Source organism: Mytilus edulis, chromosome 11 (assembly GCF_963676685.1).
Source record: "Mytilus edulis chromosome 11, xbMytEdul2.2, whole genome shotgun sequence".
NCBI lineage: Eukaryota > Metazoa > Mollusca > Bivalvia > Mytilida > Mytilidae > Mytilus > Mytilus edulis.
In genome coordinates this window covers 79,460,409-79,483,131 of record NC_092354.1, presented here as the reverse complement: position 1 = coordinate 79,483,131, position 22,723 = coordinate 79,460,409, and the positions used below count along the sequence as shown (strand labels likewise).

General features: G+C 33.9%; 2 protein-coding genes across 2 annotated transcripts; one reads left to right on the top strand and one right to left on the bottom strand.

Annotated features, from left to right (window-relative positions):
- Positions 1-2,508: 2,508 nt before the first annotated feature.
- LOC139494633 (uncharacterized) lies at positions 2,509-3,264 on the bottom strand. The gene has a single exon (XM_071282793.1). The coding sequence runs from the start codon at positions 3,262-3,264 to the stop codon at positions 2,509-2,511; it is 756 nt and encodes a 251-aa protein (XP_071138894.1).
- A 15,409-nt stretch (positions 3,265-18,673) lies between these two features.
- LOC139494632 (uncharacterized) lies at positions 18,674-19,927 on the top strand. Its single transcript, XM_071282792.1, has one exon. The coding sequence runs from the start codon at positions 18,674-18,676 to the stop codon at positions 19,925-19,927; it is 1,254 nt and encodes a 417-aa protein (XP_071138893.1).
- Positions 19,928-22,723: the final 2,796 nt, after the last annotated feature.

The window sequence follows — 22,723 nt, the reverse complement described above, 5'->3', positions numbered from 1 at the left end:
CCCCTTTTAGACAGACGCCTACAAATAGGCTCGCGTCCCTAGTGCCTAATAATTTCGCCTCTTATGTTTCTGATACTACGACATTGCCTTGAGTAGTTTCCAATTCTTTCACATTTATAACATTTTTTATCACTTGCATCGCAAGTTTCCCATTTGCCTGAACATGACATATTGCCACATGCTGTGCATGTGTTGGTATTATTATATGAGTTCCTGGCATTTGAATTGTAAGCTGGTCTGGCTTGTTGATAATTTGATTTTTTTTGAAAATTCCTTTGACCATTGATGTTTCTGCCAGGAGCATTATTCTTTTGCCAATTTGGCTTGTTTTGATAATTTTGATTGGCCTTGCCAAGGTTTGCCTTGAGTTCTTGATTTTCAATATTTAAATTTTCTACCTTTTTAGATAATAATTTAATGTTATCACTTAACGATTTAAAGTCATTTTGTGAAATGGCATTGATTGGGATTTGTTGATTGATGTTTGATGCTTAGCATTTTTCTGCATCTTCTCTTAATTCGGCCATGTTTTTCGGATTTTGCTGTATAATAGATTGTTGTAACGCCTGTTTAAACCCTTTTCTTGCTATTTTTAGAACTAAGCATTCTGGGATGCGTTGACTTGTAGCTTTTAGAGTAAGTCGGTCTAAAAATCCATGTACACTCTCATTTGTCGCTTGTGTTGTAAGAATATCTTCATCATCTGATGTTGTAAATCTTATTTCTAGTAGTTTTATAATTGATGCTAGATTTGTTTTTGCTGAATCTGGCAAACTTTGAAACCAAATTTTTGCTGGACCAGATAGATAAAATGTTAACGCATTTATGGCGTTTTTGTCTGTTAGGTTTTGCAGTTTAGTCCATGATGAAAACTGGATAATCCATGATGAAGGTTTTGAAGATCCGTCATATATTGACGGTTGAAGGAGTGCTGTTGCATTAAATATAAAAGGTTGTACCTGTAAATTTTGTTGTGCTTAGTCCTGTTGTTGCATGGTGGTATGTTGTATGATTCCTTGTGTGTCACTCTCTGGATGTATTTCCACTGTAGTTGTTCGAGTTGTACCAGTTGTTGTGTTTCCGCTTGTTCCAGTTGTACCAGTTGTTGTAATTCCGCTTGTACCAGCTGTTGTTCCAACAATTTCTGTTCTTTGTTGAGTTGATTCAGTTGTTGTTATTCTTTATGTTGTTTGCTGGTCTCCTTCTGTGGTTTGCTGGTCGATCGCAAATTTCTGTTATGGGGGGTTCTTGGCATTTCTATATTTTAGGTACAGTTCTTTCCTCTCTCCTCCACCAAATCTTTCGTGTCGATACTTTGGGTGTTTTGTATCGTGCTATACTTGATAACTTTTTGCCGCTGGACCTTAAATATTTAACGACACAAATTCAGGCTATATCTTTATTCTTGCTATGAAGTGACCACGTGACGTTTATTATCAAAATTTATCCCTTAAAACCTTTTTTTCACGTGGTCACCCCAAGATCAACCTAAATTTGTTTGTCCAATCAAAAGATAATGTATTCTTCAATTTACAATCAATTTGAGTTACTCCTCCCTAAAACTATTATACAATAGACGATTATTTTTTTTATAAAATAATCGCTTTGCCTTCGGCGGGACGCTATCCCTATTGATAATGATGTATTGTCTAACATGTGCCACTTTTCATAATTATTAAAGCTTAATTTATTTCAGGGGGATTAACATGTCACAAACTTTTTAATAATTTCCTGTTACATAATATTGCGTTATACTTTGTTTAAAACTTTTTAAATCAATTTTATTAAGTTTCTCTTAAAATATGAACCTTTTTATTTATTTGTAAATTTAACAAGTCTTTGCTTTATTTATTGAATATGCTTTCATTTTTTAAATATTCTTCTATTCGGTGTGGTCACATTTCTCCAACATTTTATATTTTTATATACAGGTAAGGAATTTCTTGTTGGAGAAACGTGATTTTTTTACATTAGGGATTTACCGCTAAAATGAACGTTTTAATGATATATTAATAATATAATATACATTAAAGGAAAAAGTCAAAATTATAAGCATTAATATAACATATATAATACAAACAACAGAATCAGTTTTTTTTATAACAATATAAGCACTAATAGACAAATACTTTAGAAAATCTTGAAATGCTGTATTTTAACCAAAATGAACTATTTAATAAAATAATAATAATACCAAATTCGAAGAGCACTAATATCATAAGAACAGAATCATTTATATAAAATGTATATAAGCACTACTAGACAAATATTCAACCAGTTATGTACAATAAAATAAATCAGACACAAAAGCTATATTTTTAAGTACAACAAGTCATGTAATAAAATCATAAATTTGCACAGGAAAATGCATTAAATTAGAGTCACATGAAATTTTGAAATTGAACACAGCAAACAATTAATAAACGACATGATTGTTATTATGAATGTACTTTACAAAAGTATTGTGTCTATTTACAAATTGTCAATTCTACATGTATACACTTCATACTACTGTCGAATTTCCATGTGGAGGAGGAAGGTTGCTTGGTCAGCGTAGTCCTGGACGGCAAGTTCACCTTGAAGAAAACGTTCCTTCAGTGTTGCTAGTCTATTGTTGATATTTCTGTATTTTAAAGATGTTGGTCGCTGAGTCCCGCCCGCTGCTACTTGGATCTGGTTGGCTTCTGTGTTGGCTTGTGTCTTCTTAAGGATTTCAATCAGGATATAGATGTTTGGGTGTTCATGGTTGACGTGCTTCTTGAGTTTACTGTGCCATCCCTCTAAATGGTTGTTGGTGCGTGGTCCTTCGATGCTGAAATGGTTCCAGTGTTGGCGATTGTATCCTTCTACCCAGTACTCTGTGACATAGTCGGCGAAAGCGGTTGTGTTGATGGCGATCTCTTCGGCGTCTTCTAGTGCTGTAAACCAAACATCTTCAACTAGCTGTGGAGGGACAAGTGGCAACACTGCTGCACGTCTTACTAGTAGTCGTAGGTCTTCGTTGTTTTTGTAAGCGGTGGCGAGCCCAAGATTCTGTGTCTTCCTCCATATGCATTGAGTAAAGTGGAAGAAACAGCCTCTTAGTGTGATGTTGGCGAATGCTCGTTGGGCGGAATTCCGTATAACTATCTCAAAGCCAGTGCAGAATATCTGTGGTTCTAGTTGGAGGTGGTGTTGTTGACATGCAGTCCTCAGCAAGTTGAATAATCGGTCGTACGTCTGTTCACTTTTATTCGGTAGTAAACTGAAGACGAGTGGATACATGACTTCGTCGACCTTTGCGTGCAGTGTGTACAGTTGATAAAACTGGGTTGGAGATGTGTAGAAGGTGCCATCTCCATAAATGACGTCTGCTGCTACAAGGTTGGTGAGATTCTGAGTGGTGGTAAAGATCAGGATTTTGTCTGCGTTGCCATCATCTGCGAAAAGGAACTGTTCCCCTGCCGAGGTCCGTGTCCATTTTCCTTCAAGGTTAACTTATATACGGGTGATTGGTAACAATGGTGTATCTTTATGGCGGGCTCTGTAAAGTGACATGCGTTTCTCGTAGTATGTAGGCAGTTCAGCGATGACATCATCATGATCTGGATTGACTTCCATATACTCTATGCTGCGTAACTTTGACCTTTCCTCCTCGTAAATTGTTGGTATTGGTGTAGTTTCTTTCATACAGCGTTCTCTCATTATATTGAGCACTGCCTCAGCTTTTACCCTGATAGTACTTGCTGGGTGAGAATGGTGGTTTGCATTCTTGGTGACGGTGTCGTAATGCGTGTTACTTGTAGCTGGACATAACGGTACGATGCATTTCCAATAACGTCTGTCACCTCTTGTAGTCTTTACCATATACTGGTAACCATTCTGCTCTAGTCGAACTCTACCAAACTTGTTGGGTACAAAATTAACGGCAAGCATAGCGTTGGCCATACTGTAGTATTGTGTAAGTAAACGTGTTGTCGATATGAAAAACTAAGAATGAATGAAAGCTTACTGCAAACTGAGCACATATAAAGCCTAACTGAATTTTGTTCACATTGTTTGGTATAGCTTTGAACAAGTACTCTCACAGTTTGTTTGACTTGGCTTTGCCACATTAATGGTATAAAATTGAAATAATTATTTTATAATTAACGTATTTATATAGTATTAATTAAGGGTCATGTTTAATTATTATATATAAATCATTATTCATCAATATTTTTATGATCATAATTGACTTATTTCTACAACAAATTGATAAACAAAATATTATCTTTTAGTTTTTAAGATATAAATGCTTTTAAAATGGATAAATATTTTAATAAAAGATAAAAATCGGCAAAAAAATACGATTTTTTTTTACTTAATTCCATCAATATTTTTATTTTGATGAATTTGCTTATTATTTTACATTTTTTATCAAACAAATAATAAATTTAATTTGTATATTATAACATATCAGCTGGTTTCACTTTAACTACCCCAAAACAACAATTTTAATTGTTATATAAACACCAAGCCTATCTATTGTTTGAAACTTGTTGGATAAACGTGAATTGGATTTTTCAAATGTTGGAGAACCGTGACTAAACCTTCTATTCTATTTTGAACGAATATTTTCTACGTCACACATCCATAAATAAATGAAAATCGGACGCATTAATAACGTTATCGCTGATAAAAAATGATATACCATTCCACTGACTTATGAATTTAAACCACATTGCCATGTCATCTCTACATCCCTTTGTATTTGTAACGTGATGATAAAGTTCTTAAACGGAGTGTGATAATGTCAATAAATACGACACAAACGATCTCCCTGGTATAATTACGTTACATGCATTATTGAGATGACCCAATAAACTTATCATTTCACGCTTAGTACATAGTAAGATGGCTGTATAAAATATCCTTATTTCGAACAAGCTTCTCATCAGGTAATTTATCAATCATATACATTGAATCGAGAATTATGCCGAAACATTCTAATGAAGTAGATGAACCAACTGTTTAATGAGCGCTGAGAGGAATCTTTAAATTATTAAATACACATAAAATTGTGTTCATATTCTTTGTAGCATCTACGTAAGGATTGTTAATCAGGAGAAAATCGTCTAACAAATGTAACACGTGCCGCAAACCGTAATTATTTTGTAAGATCCAACACATATTGCCACTGATATTGTATCGAATATCTGGGACTTGAACGGCAACCAAATGCTAAACGAGTATAAAAATAGTACATGTCATTCCATTTAAATCCATGAAATCGCCATAAAGAATTATGTACAGGTATTAATTTGAGTGCATCGGTTACGTCACACTTACATAATTGACTTTTAATTCCTATTGAATTAATTATATTTATAGCGTCGTCAATTCTTACATAGGTTAATGAATAGTCTTCCTTATTTGTTAAATAACTGATGCTGTGACGCTCATCATTGTTGTTAGGAGCCGAAAGGTCTAAAATTAATCGTTTCTTTTTTGAATATTTTCCTTCAACAATACGGAGGTTTTGTAAATGGTCCAAAATGACATCTTGAATATGCATATCGAATTCGATTCGTCGGTCTTGCTTTTCACAAATAATACTTTTGTAAATATTAAAAGCTTCTAAATATTCTTGTATAGGCAAGTTTCTTTGAAGGCGGGTATCGCGATGTTTGATTAACAGAACGGACCTGTCAGATTCATCAACGGTTTTGTAATCTTGTACGTTTTCTTGATTGTTAAGAAGGGTAGCCAGATTAATGTACTTGCCTTTTAAAATCTGCTTCCGAACGTTCGGTGCCACCGCTTGAACATGCGGAAACATGCCTGAGGAAACCTTGGTAGTGTGATAAGATCCTGTATCATGTTGTACTCCATTATTTATATCACTAACGACTGCAGGTTGACTATTGATATTTGATTCTCGAACATAAAGCGACTAAATTAAAGTTTCTTGATTTTGAACAGTTTGCTCCATGTTATTTAAACTGGTGGTAAGTTGAGTTAATGCTGGAATTTCGGGCATAACTGTATTATCCTGTCCTGAATTCTCATTTAATAGTTCCAATAACTGCTCTTTTGTGAAAGTTGATGGAGCCCTGATGCCTTGCTTCCTTAGTTTTTCTTTAACTTCGTCAAATGTCAATTCTGTATTGGAATTTTGTACAACTGGTGTGTCACTTTTCTTACTTTTCTTACTGGAAACACGCTTTTTACGAACTGGCGGCATGTCACGGAAGTTGTGAAAAGTTGTGAAATAACCAAATACTATTGATTTGAATATTGCACTTCTATACTGCTACTTACTTATTAATGCAACTGACTGAATAAACCTGACAAAGATTGAAAAATTAACACGTGCACCAAGTCATGAGACGGTTAAGAAAACATTGCCCTCTACCACAGACATCATAAATCTAGTAATAAAATGTGTATCGTCCACCTAAATAAATAATGATTTTAACAGTACCCGAGTCGGACAGAACATGAAAAACATTAACATCAATTCTCTGTAATAATAGACCAAATATGAAAAATTTTGATTTATTTTTATTATTTTTTTTCGATTACTTTTTTGACTAACAGTCAAATTAAAAAAAAGTCAATAAAAAAACTCTGAAAAGTCTGGTTGCCATGGAAACCATGTGACATCATATGTATATATTATTATAGCAAGGAGAAATGGCTAACATTGTATTTTATGGTAAAATTGAGATAAAGCATATCATTTTTTGTTATTTTCATGGGTATAAGTGATGATTTCAATCATTAAACTGCTAACTGACAAATTTTTCTAATAAAAACAGTTTTTTTGGTATAAGGTGGTCCACTTGACACAAAAATCGGCATAATTTATGCCGATTTTTGTCATTTTTTACATCTGATTTTACCGAAAACGCAGAAATCCTCACATAAAAGACTATAAAATATAAAATTATGGATATTTTGTCAACAAAATGCTGCAAAATAATTCTTGGGTAAGTGTTGCAAAAAGTTGCCAATAGAGGAATATTAGTCATTGTAATTTTCCTGAAATTCCCCCTTTTTTAGGTACTATTTTTAAATAAATATTTCATATGAATATTTTCATGATAAAATAGTCCTATCTTATGGAAATTACTATTTTTTTTATGTATTGAGGGCAATTATATCATATAACATGTTCCAGCAATTCAAAATTCATGCTCAAACTAATCTGGATGTAATTTCGAAAAATGAGTTATTTCCCTTTTTTGAAAACCTTCGTTGAAGAGATAGAAAAACTAGAGGCTCTCAAGAGCCTGTGTCGCTCACCTTGGTCTATGTGCATACTAAACAATGGACACAAATAAATTCATGACCAAATTGGGCTTTGGTGATGGTGATGTGTTTGTAGATCTTTCCTTACTGGACATTCTTGTTGCTACAATTATCTCTATCTATAATGAACTTGGCCCAGTAATTACAGTTGAAAATATTTTCTAAAAATTTACAAAAATTTATGAAAATTGTTTACAATTGACTATAAAGGGCAATAACTTCTTTAGGGGTGAATTGACAATTTCCGTCATGATGACTTATTTTAGATCTTATTTTGCTGAACATTATTGCTGTTTACACTTTATCTCTATCTTTAATAACATTCGAGATAATAACCCAAATCTCCAATATTTCCTTAAAATTACTAATTCGGGGGCAGCAACCCTACAACTGGTTGTCCGATTTGTCTGAAAATTTCAGGGCAGATAGATCTTGACCTAATAGACAATTTATCCCATGTCAGATTTGCTCTAAATGCTTTTGTTTCAGAGATATAAGCCAAAATCTACATTTCACCCCTATGTACTATTTTAGCCATGGTGGCCATCTTGGTTGGTTGGCCGGGTCACGCCACACATTTTTTAAACCATATATCCCAATGATGATTGTGGCCAAGTTTGGTTAAATTTGGCTTAGAAGTTTCAGAGGAGAATTTTTTTTTTAAAAGAATACTAAAATTTTTGAAAATGGTTAAAAATTGACTATAAAAGGCATTAACTCCTTAAGGGGTCAACTGAAAATTTTGCTCATGTTGACTTATTTGTAGATTTTAGTTTCCTGAACATTATTGTTGCTAACAGTTTATCTTTATCTATAATAATATTCAAGATAATAACCAACTAGAGGCTCTAAAGAGCCTGTGTTGCTCACCTTGGTCTATGTGAATATTAAACAAAGGAAGCAGATGGATTCATGACAAAATTGTGTTTTGGTGATGGTGATGTGTTTGCACATCTTACTTTACTAAACAGTCTTGCTGCTTACAATTATCTCTATCTATAATGAACTTGGGCCAGTAGTTTCAGTGGAAAATGTTAATAAAAATTTACAAATTTTATGAAAATTGTTAAGAATTGACTATAAAGGACAATAACTCCTTAGGGGGTCAATTGACCATTTTGGTCATGTAAACCTATTTGTAAATCTGACTTTGATGTACATTATTGCTGTTTACAGTTTATCTCTGTCTATAATAATATTCAAGATAATAACCAAAAACAGCAAAATTTCTTTAAAATTACAAATTCAGGGTCAGCAACCAAACAATGGGTTGTTCGATTCATCTGAAAAATTCAGGGAAGATAGATCTTGACCTAATAAACAATTACCCCATCATTGTCCCCATGTCAGATTTGCTCTTAATGCTTTGGTTTTTGAGTGATAATCCAAAAACTGTATTTTACCCCTATGTTCTGTTTTTAGCCATTGCAGCCATTTTGGTTGGTTGGCCAGGTCACCGGACACATTGTTTTAAACTAGATACCCCAATGATGATTGTGGCTAAGCTTGGTTTAATTTGGCCTAGTAGTTTCAGAGGAGAAGATTTTTGTAAAAGTTAACGACGACGGACGACGATGACGGACGACGACGAATGCAAAGTGATGAGAAAAGCTCACTTGGCCCTTCGGGCCCATTACCTCAGGAAAATAAATATCTAACCAAGGGAAGGAAAATTCTATAAGAAATTTCCAATGCGTAGTGTTCTTTTGTAAAGTTTTGTTCTAAAATTCAACAATTGGCAATCTTATTTTTCTAAATGGTTAGGATATTCAATAAAATTGAGAATGAAATGGGGAATGTGTCAAAGAGACAACAACCCGATCATAGATCAGACAACAGCTGAAGGTCACCAACATGTATTCAATGCAGCGAGAAATTCCCGCAACCGGAGGTGTCCTTCAGATGGCCCCTAAACAAATATATATACTAGTTCAGTGATTATGAACGCCATACTTAACTCCAAATTGTACACAAGAAACTAAAATTAAAACTAATTCAAGACTAACAAAGGCCAGGGGCTCCTGACTTGGGACAGGCGCAAACATTTCGACGGGGTAAAACATGTTTATGAGATCTCAACCCTCCCCCTATACCTCTAGCCAATGCAGAAAAGAAAACGCATAACAATACGCACATTAAAATTCAGTTAAAGAGAAGTCCGAGTCTGATGTTAGAAGATGTAACCAAAGAAAATAAACAAAATGACATTAATACATAAATAACATCAGACTACTAGCAGTTAACTGACATGCCATCTCCAGACTTCAATTAAACTGATTGAAAGATGTCACTTTTCAAATGGTTTTTGTCAAAAATGAAAGTGGCCGCATTCCGTGATCATCCTAAACCTTTAAATATGTTATGTATTATCATAAAATACAAATAACATTTCAATATTAAGGATGAACATGAAACACTTTCGTTTGATACGGAAACCATCTAAAATTTAAGAAAAATGATAGAATTGTGAAGATTTCAGTAATCTAGCATGACTTTATGGTGATAGTACCCGATATATGTGCATTGTATTGTGAAAAACCGCCCATATTTATGTAGCAGGAGCCTTCTACTGTCCAATAAATAACTAAAAGTTTACATTTTAACAATTTTGTAAAACTGCTATATTTTGGGGCCAAAAAGTGGTCTTACTGGACCTAAACCTTTTCCATAAATATAATGAACCTAATAATGAGCCCATTTTGTTTATCTCTGTATTTAAAGAAAATAATTTGAAGCATTCATCCCAAAATTCTTTGATTTTAGTGCCTCGCTATTTCTAAATTTTTTGTGGGAAAAAAAAAAAAAAAAAAAAAGGCACTACCCCACCCCCACCCCCTCTTTTTTAAAGGTTTGTATTAAGTTTTTTTTTATTGTCATCCATAGGTCAGTCATTTGAACAAACATATTCAACAAACACCAACATCAATATAACATGTTAGTTGGTTTAGATGGTGGAAATTGTCTGGTGTGATAGCAAACATGTGAAAAATTGGCCTAGATGAACAGTTTACAACCTTTATATGACCCAATTTGAATTATCCGCCATCGATTTGAAATATGTTTACCCAGAGATATTTTTTCATTAATGATTAGCTAAATACCTATTCTTTAAGTGTAGTGAGTCATATTTTGGCTATATTTCTGCAAAAAAAATATTTTAGGCACCAAATTTGGTCGAATTTGACTCTTTTTGCTTCAGATCCACAGCACCTAAAATAGCTTTTAGCTCTGATATTCTATACTGTATTTCGACGTATATGATTTACTTTAATAAATATATTTTTATGAAGCATATTCTGTTGTTCATTTAATGATAAACTATTTAAAGCTATCTGCCATAGTAAATGAGCTGTTCATAATTGAAATTTGGTCATTTTGAGGTAAATTTTTCCTTGGTTGCTAAGGAAATTAATGTTCCTTAGCAACCGACAAGAAGGACTGGGATGATTTAGATTTTAAACTGATTTTTATGAATAATGCAACTAACTTTGATGTTAGAGGTAGTTTTTCTATCACATAATTTTTTTATGTGGCCAGCTGTTGGTTGATGCATACAGAGAATTGATGTTAATATAAACATCAATTAAAAATTTCTAAGTATACTTGTTAAATTTGCCCTTATAAGTTTAGTTACCTTCTTTAAGTAAAATAATCACCAAAACGAAAAAGGGATTTATAAATGCACCCATGGTCATCAAATAAGACGTTGCCACTAAACACAGTGTGTTTTTTTTTAATTTAAAAAGAATTGACTTATGAACCCGATTTTTATACGAATCATATTTTATATCTTTACTATTTTTAAGTAAACAGGACTTTGTAATTTTGATGATAACAAAATTTCGCAAAAACTATGGTCAATATCAATTTGTGTGTACAGTATAAACATCATTCAGGTTTGGTTACTCAAAATAAGACGCGACTAAAATTGCTCTTGATAACTTGTATGAAGTTCAAGAGTATTGCATAGTGAATTGTTTATTGCCGGAAGATACATGTATAATAAAAGTCATGTTTTGGCCTCAGGTCGTTTCACTACATTGTTAATCCGATGTAATAGACAACTTTCGAGTTCGATGCATTTCCGTCAAACACTCTGGTTTAAGTGAACGTCATTTGTGCGTTTAAGGGCGTCGTCACTTCCATTCCAATGTTGAGCGAGTGGTTGGAAAACTATAATTCTATATTGTACGAATTATACGACAAATTGAATTCACAAAATTGACAATCAGCATTGATGTCATTAGGGAATTGTCATTAAGTACCTACAGAACAACCATTATTTCTAATTATTTATATCCTGCACAATGACGATCACCAAGACGCTTGATGAACGTAAATAGTGCAGGGATACAGGCGACCCCCTCTATCTGGTAAATGACGTCATAAAGGCGCGTATAATTGACGAGTTTTTTCCGGTGACGGATGAACTCGAAAGTGGTCTATTATCAACACACTCACATAAGACAAGTATAGAAAGGTAATATACTATGAAAATAAGAGCGCGGAGCTTGAATGAAAGTTGAACCACTCAAACCAAGGAGGATAGTAACAAAGTAAATCATAGTCATTTTTTTCATTCGTGGCCTGCAAGGAAATAAAGTAATAACTTTGAATTTTCTAAGATTATTTTTCCATTGGTTAGTTATATATAATCTGATTTTATTTTGTTATTATTTGTTTTTAGTAAATGAAACACAAACTACAGTTAGTTAAGTTATTTGTATATTGATATAATTTATAACAAACAGTTAAAATGAAGAGTTAATAACACAATTGATAATGATGATCTGGTAAGCCTGTTGCGAGATGGTTTACAATTTTTTTTATTCGACTGGGCTTCAAGTTGGTATTGTGTCCCTGAAGATCCCAGTCGTTATTCATTGAAAATTTAATAATTTCGGAGAACTGCTCCTTCATAGCCAACTTGTCCACAATTCTCTCCATCCGCAAATCCGCAGTACCCCACCTTCTATGGATTGACATGAACCATAACATGACGGAGGGTATGTTGAATCATAGTCATTCTTTTCATTCTTGGCCTGCAAGGAAAGAAAATAATAACTGTGAGTTTTCTAAGATTAATTTCCATTGGTTAGTTATATAAAATTTTATTTGATTTTGTTATTATTTGTTTTTAGTAAATGAAACACAAACTACAGTTAGTTAAGTTATTTGTATATTGATATAATTTATAACAAATAGTTACAATGAACAGTTAATAATACAATTGATAATGATGATCTGGTAAGCCTGTTACGAGATGGTTAACAATTTTTTTTATTCGACTGGGCTTCAAATTTGTATTGTGTCCCTGAAGATTCCAGTCATTATTCATTGAAAATTTAATAATTTCGGACAACTCCTCCTTCATAGCCAACTTGTCCACAATTCTCTCCATCCAGAAATCCGCAGGACCCCACCTTCTATGGATTGACATGAACCTAAACATGACGGAGAGTATGTTAAGGAGTTGTATATTCATCTAAAAATAGATTAATCAAAAATTAAATTAAAGTCTGAAAAGTTATCTTGTCATATTTTTTCGTGATTTATTGTTGTTGCATTCTTCGAACATGGTACTAAGTAGATGTTCAAACATTGCTAATTCAAAAAGATATTGATTGCCTGATTCTATTGCATTTAGTTCAATGACCTTCACCCATTCATTAATTACGCGTGGTGATAAGTTAATATCCCTACCTACAGATGGATTAAAAGTTTCCATCCACTGCCGAAAAATTCTTGTTAAAACAGTAATTTCTTCCTTTATACAAACTTTCGAATACAAAGTTTTATAAACCTTTTTTACAAGAGATGGGCTAATCCCAGTTTTGTTAATTGGTGTTTTTGAACCATGATGAATGATGTTAGTAACTAATCTAATTGAATATGCTACTTCCTAAATAATCAATCGAGTTTCCGTTTACGTATTGAAGATTAACATTCTGTTTAGATAATTTTAGTAAATTGTTTAAAGTTTTGAATTTTATAATGTTATAAACACAATTGTGCTCCGGAATCAACAAGTGCCCTTAGTTTTCTAGTTTTCATATTTAATTTACAACTGTTTGGATTTTCGGCCAAATTGATAGTAAACAGCTTGTGTTTCTGGTTCTGGTTTTCTCTCTTTGTCGGCTTCATAACAAAGACAGTTTCTTAGTTTACCTGCAATCTTTTTGTCTTGATTTTCGAAAGTCCTTACCCTACAAAATATTTTAATCTGACCTTTTCTTCCACATTTCTTGCATTCTATTTCTTTATTAAAATTTTGAGTTTGATCAAAAAACATTTACTTGTTTTCTTGTTCTACAATCGTTAGATCTATGTCCTATTTTATCACACTTAAAACATCGTTTAGCATTCCTATAATGGTATACTTCCATAGCTTCTTCATCCGCACCTGGCCTTTTCAAATGGCTATTACTTGATCTTTCTGGGGTTCCCCTCCTCAATTCAAATCTCTTTCTCATATTGTGTTCGTTTATCACTACCGCAACAGCGCCTTGAAAGGTATCTGGGTTTGACCTCATGGTTTTCATTTTAAGGTGATTGAAGAAAGGTCATTTATAAAAAAAAATGTTACCAATAGTTTCTGAATAATGGGTAAATTTACATTTAAGTCCTTAAAAAATTCTTCTGCCAGCTGTCAGGAGTAGTGGAAAATGGATGTCTATGGCCCATGTCATGTGATTTCCCCCAATCGTTATACACTGTTTACAAACATCTTTGGCTGTATTTGATAAATCTAAATCTAGTGATTGATATATTTCATCCAGGAGTACAGAAGGTAAGCTCACTATTATATCTCGAGTTAAAGGGATGTCGGCTCCAAACGTATGATTTGGCCTATACTTTCTATGCAGTTTTGTTTTAGACAGAACACTCTCAAATTGTTCACATCATTCTGGGTTTTTACACCGATCTGAGCCTCTGTGGCACTATAAAACCAATGGCTAAAGAGCAACTAATTTTCATTCAGTGCCTAGTTACAATCTGAACTGTCTTGTTAGGGACAGTTCTTTTATACAACTACGAACGTGACTTTAATTTATAGAGAATTTTGTTTATGATAGGATCTTACTTTTAAAAAGCCCAAAGCCACAAATAAAATGGTTCTAAATAGTGACCATTACTTTTGGTCTCATATACTTAACGTTAGGTCAATTTGAGCCAAACTATTAAAGTCTAATTAAATACGATGACCACATGTTGCTGAATGAAAAAGCAATTGTCATCAACTTGAACATCCCTTAAGCCAAAACATGTACATATAGAAAGTCACGTTTGTAGTTTAACAATAGTACATACATTTATAAACTTTAAAAATTATGTTTAATAATTTCAATACATTCGATCACTGCATAGTGTTACATACCCCACAATGTTCTAGAATTATAGCATACATTTCTTTGCTACAAATATAACACTACAGGATCGAAAGATACCTAAAATAAAGAATCAATACACAAAACTTGAAATAAAACATAAATATATATATTGTATAAAACAATCAATTGATAAATTTTACATAATTGTTCAATTTATTGTCAAAAGTTATATGCTATCATTCTCGTCTACCATTTCTCCGTCCACCATACCTCCAACATCCATTACTCCGACATCCTTAACTCCGACATCCTTATTCCGATATCCATACTCTGATATCCATACTTCTACATCCTTATTCCGATATACATACTCCGACATCCATTACTCCGATATCCTTACTCCGACATCCATTACTCCGATATCCTTACTCCGACATCCTTTACTCCGACATCATTACTCCATCATCCGTAACTTCGACATCATTACTCCATCATCCATAACTCCGTCATTTGTATATACAATGTATAAAGAACAGTTAATTGTCATGTTTGTATATATATGAATAAATAAAAAGTTAGTATTTGTGATCGTATAGTGTTTTAAAACATTGTTCGTTATAATCGAATAGTACTTCAGTATTAACACGTTGTGTGTTATGCTATTACTTCAATTTATATTCGCACTGTTTGTTCTGCTAATTTTAGCAGTGGATATAAATTATTAGCCACTTCTACCCTCGGTCTTAGCCGACACCAGTTCACTCACTCTGTCATACTTAGGGGCAACATTTTGCATCTTGCAACCACTTCCTCGTTTGACTGAACAAGGTAACTTTTTTCTATATTTACATAATATGAAAATGACAATACCTAACCTAACTTGAATCTTCTTGTATGGTTTGTAAATTTTTCAATTGGTAAATCAGATTATCCATTGGGATTTCTTTAATATTTTTCAACTCTTTTGGTAGCTCAGTCAAGTTAAACTTCGGTAAGGAGTCATGGAATGCCTTCCAAAGTTTACGCATTGTTAAATTATAATTTTGAATAACTTTCGTAAATGGATCATTCTCAAGAGTATATGAAGATTGTCTACTATAAAACGGCAAAAGCATAAGATAGTCATTAGTCGCGGTACATGTCTCATTTAACGCTAAAATATTCAAAGGAGGGTTAATTATTTTAGTAAACGTTGTCTTTTGCTTATACTTTTCACAAACAATGGCAAGGCATAAAGCATAAGGGTGTGTTAGTGGTAACTAACCACAAACCTGACGATATATAACTTGCCATCGGAAGAACTGAGTTTGGTTCAACTACAACACGACAATATTTATCAATATCATTTCGTTTCTTCAGGAACAAAGAAGTTATGCAATTTTTACTTACATTAATAGGATAAACAGGACTTATAATTTTACAAAATTTCGTAAAGGTGTTTGTGCATGATTGAATTTCTTGCTGTTTAAGCAATACATATTTTTAATATTACTTGTTACACTTACCTGATATCCTTACATTATGGATTATCTTTCCGGTATTTGGTCACATCTCGCTCAAAACGCTTGACTGATCAAGAATACAAACCTCTCTGTGAATTAGTCCAAGCGTGAGAACCCCTTCAGTATTCTTTCCGGCGAAATCCAAAGCGGTCACGTTTCTTTATTCGTCAGAATTAACGTGTCTTTGACACAATTTTTGCAATTTAAGTTTTTGTATGCCTGCAAGGATGACTGAAGCTACCGTTCACCACACGTGAAGACGAGGTATTTTCTACTGCCAGCAGTCCAAAGTCGTCAGTGGCAGGTGATACTCGGGATAAAATGGCGGAGCCCAAAGCCTCGAGAAAGACCAGTTCCCGTAGGTCCAAGAAAAAGGACGAGGTCGAGGAACTGAATAAGAAATGGGAAAGCCGTTTCACACAGATAGAAACCAGGTTTGATAATTTTTTTGATTTATTTAGTTCAAACGATGGTATAAATATAAACAAGGATACTGTCACATCAGGTGAGCAGAGACCTTGTCAGAATCAATCTGAACAAGATAGTGGCTCTTCAGGAGCGCACAGACTTGTTGAGGATTCTAACCATGAACATTTTCCAACAGATTCAGTTCGTGAAAGGGAAAATGATGATGTTGTTTCTTTGGCACCAGGTCATAGAGAAAGACATCACATAGGTTTACTTTCAGAAGATGAGTCTTCTTTAAAAAGTGAAACTGAAAATCCTCAAAAATCTTCATCAAGATTTAGTAAATATGTGAAGGGTAATGAAAGTGATTCAGATGAGAACAATAATGATCACTTAAAATCTTTATTTGGGGATGATGTAAAGACTAAAAAAGAGACAAGCTCTGGAGGTCTTATTCTTGACAAAAGTCAAATCGATATTTTATCTGGTTCGTAGAGGTGTAAAAATCCAGAAAGGTTGACAGCCTATAATGATGAGTATAGACACAGTTTTCCTGTTCACGAGAAAACTAGTGATATTTTAGAAGTACCTAGTCTAGATAATACGGTAACTGATTTATTAGTGAAAAAACATGGTGCTAAAGCTTATGCAGTAAGCCAGAAAAGCAATTTATACAATCCTTGTTTAAAATCCCTTGAAAAGTTGGCATATCAAGGCCAGGTAGCTGCACGCATGGGGATAATTACTACAGCATACACCCAACAAGCTTTGGGCAATTTGTTAAATACTTTGTCAGAAAATGAAGTTAATTTGGATAAATCTATCCAACTAGTAAGAGACATATTTGCAATGTCTACAAAATCTTTGGACCAAGTGGCACGGGCTGGTGCATTTCACCACTTAATTCGTAGAAAAGCTACTTTAGATGACACAGGTCTTAATGATATTAAAGAGCTTAAGCATCCACTTGTGTCGTTACCTTTGACAAAGTCAGGTGTCATTGGTGACAATATGGAACAAACTCTTAAAGACAGGGTTGACAAAAATAAACAATTAAAAGAGTTACTGCCTGAATTACATGTGAATAAAACTTTTTCAGTGAAAAGGAAAGCTACAGGCAATCAATTTTCCAATGATTGGTCTAAGAAACCAAAATTTGACAATGCACAAGGTTCTACATTCACAGGTGCAAAATCTGGTACACAGCGTACAGTACAAAGAACTAGTACAGGAACAAGACCAGATAAAGACGACAAGAGTTCTGGTACAACAAACAATTTTCGTCGCTTTAACAACCCATTTCATGCAAAAGGGCAACAACAGAAATGACTATCAGAACAAGGTAAGCAACTTTCATGTGAAAATGTTGCTTCCAGAGATACCTGTAGGGGGTCGTTTAAGCCTATTTCTAAAAGAATGGACAACAATAACAAACGATCAGTGGGTTTTATCAATTATAAAAGAGGGCTAAAAACTGGAATTTCAACAGTTTCCTCCAAAAACAGGAGTAAAAATAACTTCTGTTCCTGCAAAAGATTTAGAAATTTTACATTTAGAAGTAAAAGAACCTATGGAAAAAAGCGCTGTAGAATATGTTCCGCAAGCGGACATTCTAAACGGTTTCTACAGCACATTTTTCCTAGTTCCGAAAAAAACAGGGGACATGAGACTCGTAATAAATTTAAAGCCCCTCAACAGTTATCTCCGAAAACAACACTTCAAAATGGACTCTCTATCAACAGTTTTGAATGTAGTAAAACAAGGGGATTGGGCAATATCTCTCGATCTAAAGGACGCATATATGCATATCCCTGTATTTCAAAAACACAGACAGTATCTGAGGTTTTGTGTAAAAAACAGCCCTTGCTTACAATTTTCAGCTCTACCGTTTGGTCCAACATCAGCTCCTCGAGTTTTTACCAAAGTAGTATCGGTAGTAGCTGCACATTTACGAGCACAAGGCATCAGACTAGTAGTATACCTGGACGACTGTTTTCTAGTAAATCAATCATCTCTCATGTTAGTCCAGGATCGAGAGATAGTGTTGAATCTTCTGGTAAAGTGGGTTTCATAATAAATCTTAAAAAATCCTATTTAACTCCAACACAGAAAATAACATATATAGGTGCATTATTCCATCTGGATTTAGTAATAGTAATGCCAACACAAGAAAGAGTGTTGAAATTACAAAAAACAGTCAAAGAAATGAAATTGAAAAAACATGCAACAGCCAGAGAATTTTTACATCTACTCGGAATTATGGCTTCTTGCATAGAGATGATTCCCTATGCAAGACTTCATATGAGACCAATTCAAATTTATTTGCTGAGTCATTGGCGCCCCACTTCTCAAAATCTGGAACTGAATGTTCCAATTACACAATATCTAAAATCTCATCTGATTTGGTGGTCAGATACAGCCAACACTACTAATGGCAGATCTTTACAACACTGGGAAACTCATGTGACCATAACAACAGATGCTTCTACATCGAACGGTTGGGGTGGTCACATGGATTCCCAGATAGTCCAAGGGACTTGGTCAGAAATACAGAAAACGCAACATATCAATTGTCTGGAGTTAGAAGCTGTACTGAAAACAATACAACATTTTCTTCCTCAGTTGAAAGGGAAAAATGTACTTCTGCGATGCGACAACTCGACAGTTGTACAATACATAAACAAACAGGGGGGTACCAAATCAATTCAGCTTTGTAAAAAAACTTGGGATTTGTTGAAACTCCTAATAGAACACAAAATTCAGATAAAAGCAGCACATATAGCAGGCAAAGCGAATGTGTTAGCAGATCTTCTATCACGGACAAAAATAAGACACACAGAGTGGTCTCTTCAGGAGACTGTAGCTCAACAAATTTTTGTCAGGTTAGGCAGACCAATGATAGATTTGTTTGCGTCAGCGGAAAATCGCAAAGTGAAAATATTTTGTTCGTGGTTTCCACACCCGGAAGCATATGCAATAGATGCTCTATCCATACCATGGGACAATGTAGTCGGGTATGCATTTCCTCCGATCTGTCTAGTACCGAAAGTGCTTCAACACATGAATCGATACAATTGCCAGATAATTCTAGTAGCTCCTCATTGGCCAAGGCGACACTGGTACCCAGAACTGCTAAAAATGATATCACATTATCCCATAAAAATACCAGTTCAAAAAAATCTACTACATCAGCCAAGAACAAAAATATACCATCCAAGCCCAGAAATATTCAGTCTGGTTGCATGGCCTCTATCAACAGAATTTTCAAAAAGAGAGGCTTTTCTAAAGAAACTAGACAACTCATGTCAGCTTCTTGGAGAACAGGAACTCAAAAAGACTATTCTAGTAAGTTCAAAAAATTCTGTGGCTGGTGTAATTAAAGGGAAATTGATCCCTAGTCTGCCTCTTTAACAGAAACTGCAGATTTTCTTACAAGTCTGTATACCAGTGGTCTCCAGTATAGTAAAATAGGGGGCTACAGATCTATGTTATCAAGTGTTTTACCACCAGTCGAAAAAATACCAGTAGGTCAACACCCATACATTATTCGTTTATTGAAGGGTGTTTTCAATTCAAGGCCTCCAAGGGTCAAACTACTTCCTGAATGGAATTTAGATAAAATACTTGAGATGTTAAAGAAAAAGCCTTTTGAACCAATGAAAAAGGCTGAACTCAAGTTTATCACTTGGAAAACTATATTTTTAATTGCCATCACTACTTTCAGGCGTTGCAGTGATTTACAGGCCTTACGTTTGGGAGATGGAAATATTTCTGTACATAGCAGAGGAGTTTATTTTATTAGAGAAGGATTGTCAAAACAAGACCGTCCTGGACATTTTGGTGCTAAGATTTTTGTACCTGCTTTTGATGCAAAAAAGCTTCTTGACCCTAAAAGGGCATTAACTTACTATTTAAAGAGCACTGACAATTTTCGTGGTGAGAACAGACACGATAGTAAATTATTTTTAGCAATAAGCAATCCACATAGGCCAATTTCAAGTCAAACAATTTCATCATGGATTGTGAGTACCATTCAGATGGCATATAACGACAAAAAGAAATCAGTTAAAGCTCATTCGACAAGAGCTATTGGTCCTTCTTGTGCTCTTTATAAAGGTGCATCAATGAAGAACATTATGGAAGCTGCTGATTGGAGCAGGGAATCCACATTCACCAAATTTTACTTACGTCACATAGACCCTCATGTTTTATCGAAGTAAAAAAAAGAAAAAAAAAAAAAGAAGAAAAATACATAAAATATTAAAAAGAAGAAAAATGTGTACAGTTTTTAACTTGTAATATAGTTTGTACAGTGTGGGAACTATTCATTATCCGACGAGATGCGATGCAAGTTTTTAAACCTTTGTGTGTGAGATGAAAGACATTTATTTAGACTTTGTATATAGTGTAATATAGTGTACATTATTTGAACAAAATAATTACAGTCCACCGCTTGAGTTGGTACTGCTTTGGAATCTAATGATATCTTTATGTAAGGATATCAGGTAAGTGTAACGAGTAATATTAAAATTGTACAATTTTGTTCACAAATTGGAATTTTGTGAACGTAGTTACACTTACCTGATATACTACCCACCTCCTCCCCATTAGTAATTCTTTTGGCAATCTGTTTGGATTTCGCCGGAGAATACTGGAGGGGTTCTCACGCTTGGACTGGTTCACAGAGAGGTTTGAATTCTTGATCAGTCAAGCGTTTTGAGCGAGATGTGACCAAATACCGGAAAGATAATCCATAATGTAAGGATATCAGGTAAGTGTAACTACGTTCACAAAATTCCAATTTGTGAACAAAATTGTACAGTTTGACCTTTCTGCATTAACTGCAAAGTATTCTACACCCCAATCGTATTTTGCAACCATACCTATACTTGTATAATTCTTTTGCATGGGCATTGGTAAATTAAATGCCTGATAAATTTCAAATTTATTATTTGAATCGAGAAGGGGTATTGAAATGACAACTAATATTCTACTGTCATACAGGATAGTGGAACATGTCAAGAACCTATAAAAGAACCACAGGTTTTCTTTTGGATCGTTAGTCAATTCTAAATATTTTGGAATTTATCTTTTATTTCAATAAGAAGACCTTGTAAGTGGACGGCGAATGGTGGACAGAGAAATGGTAGACGAGAATGATAGATGGAGAATGATAGCCTAGAACTTTTGACAATAAATTGAACAATTATGTAAAATGTATCAATTGATTGTTTTATACAATATATATATTTATGTTTTATTTCAGGTTTTGTCAGGAATACCAAGTCAGGAATATGGCCATTGTTATATTATAGTTCGTTTCTGTATGTGTTACATTTTAACGTTGCGTCGTTTGTTTGCTCTTATTTTTGAGTGTAAATTCACATTGCGATAAGACGTGTCACGGTACTTGTCTATCCCAAATTCATGTATTTGGTTTTGATGTTATATTTGTTTTTCTCGTGGGATTTTGTCTGTTGCTTGGTCCGTTTCTGTGTGTGTTACATTGTAGTGTTGTGTCGTTGTTTTCCTCTTATATTTAATGCGTTTCCCTCAGTTTTAGTTTGTTACCCCGATTTTGTTTTTTGTCCATGGATTTATGAGTTTGAACATCGGTATAGTACTCTGGCCTTTATTTGTGTATTGATTCTTTATTTTAGGTATCTTTCGATTCTTGTAGTGTTATATTTGCAGCAAAGAAATTTATGCTATATTTCTAGAACATTGGGGGGTATGTAACACTATTCAGTGATCGAAAGTATTGAAATTATTAAACATAATTTCTAAAGTTTATAAATGTATGTATTATTGTTAAACTACAAACGTGACTTTCTCTATGTACATGTTTTGGCTTAAGTAATGTTCAAGTTGATGACAATTGCTTTTTCATTCAGCAACATGTGATCATCGTATTTAATTAGACTTTAATAGTTTGGCTTTAATTGACCTAACGTTAAGTATATGATACCAAAGGTAATGGTCACTATTTAGAACCATTTTATTTGTGGCTTTGGGCTTTTTAAAAGTAAGTACCGATCATAAACAAAATTCTTTCTAAATTAAAGTCACGTTCGTAGTTGTATTAAAGAACTGTCCCTAACAAGACAGTTCAGATTGTAACTAGGCACTGAATAAAAATTAGTTGATGTACACGTTAACTCTCGTGGTACAACCACAAAAGATCATTTCGTATTTCTCCCCCAATTT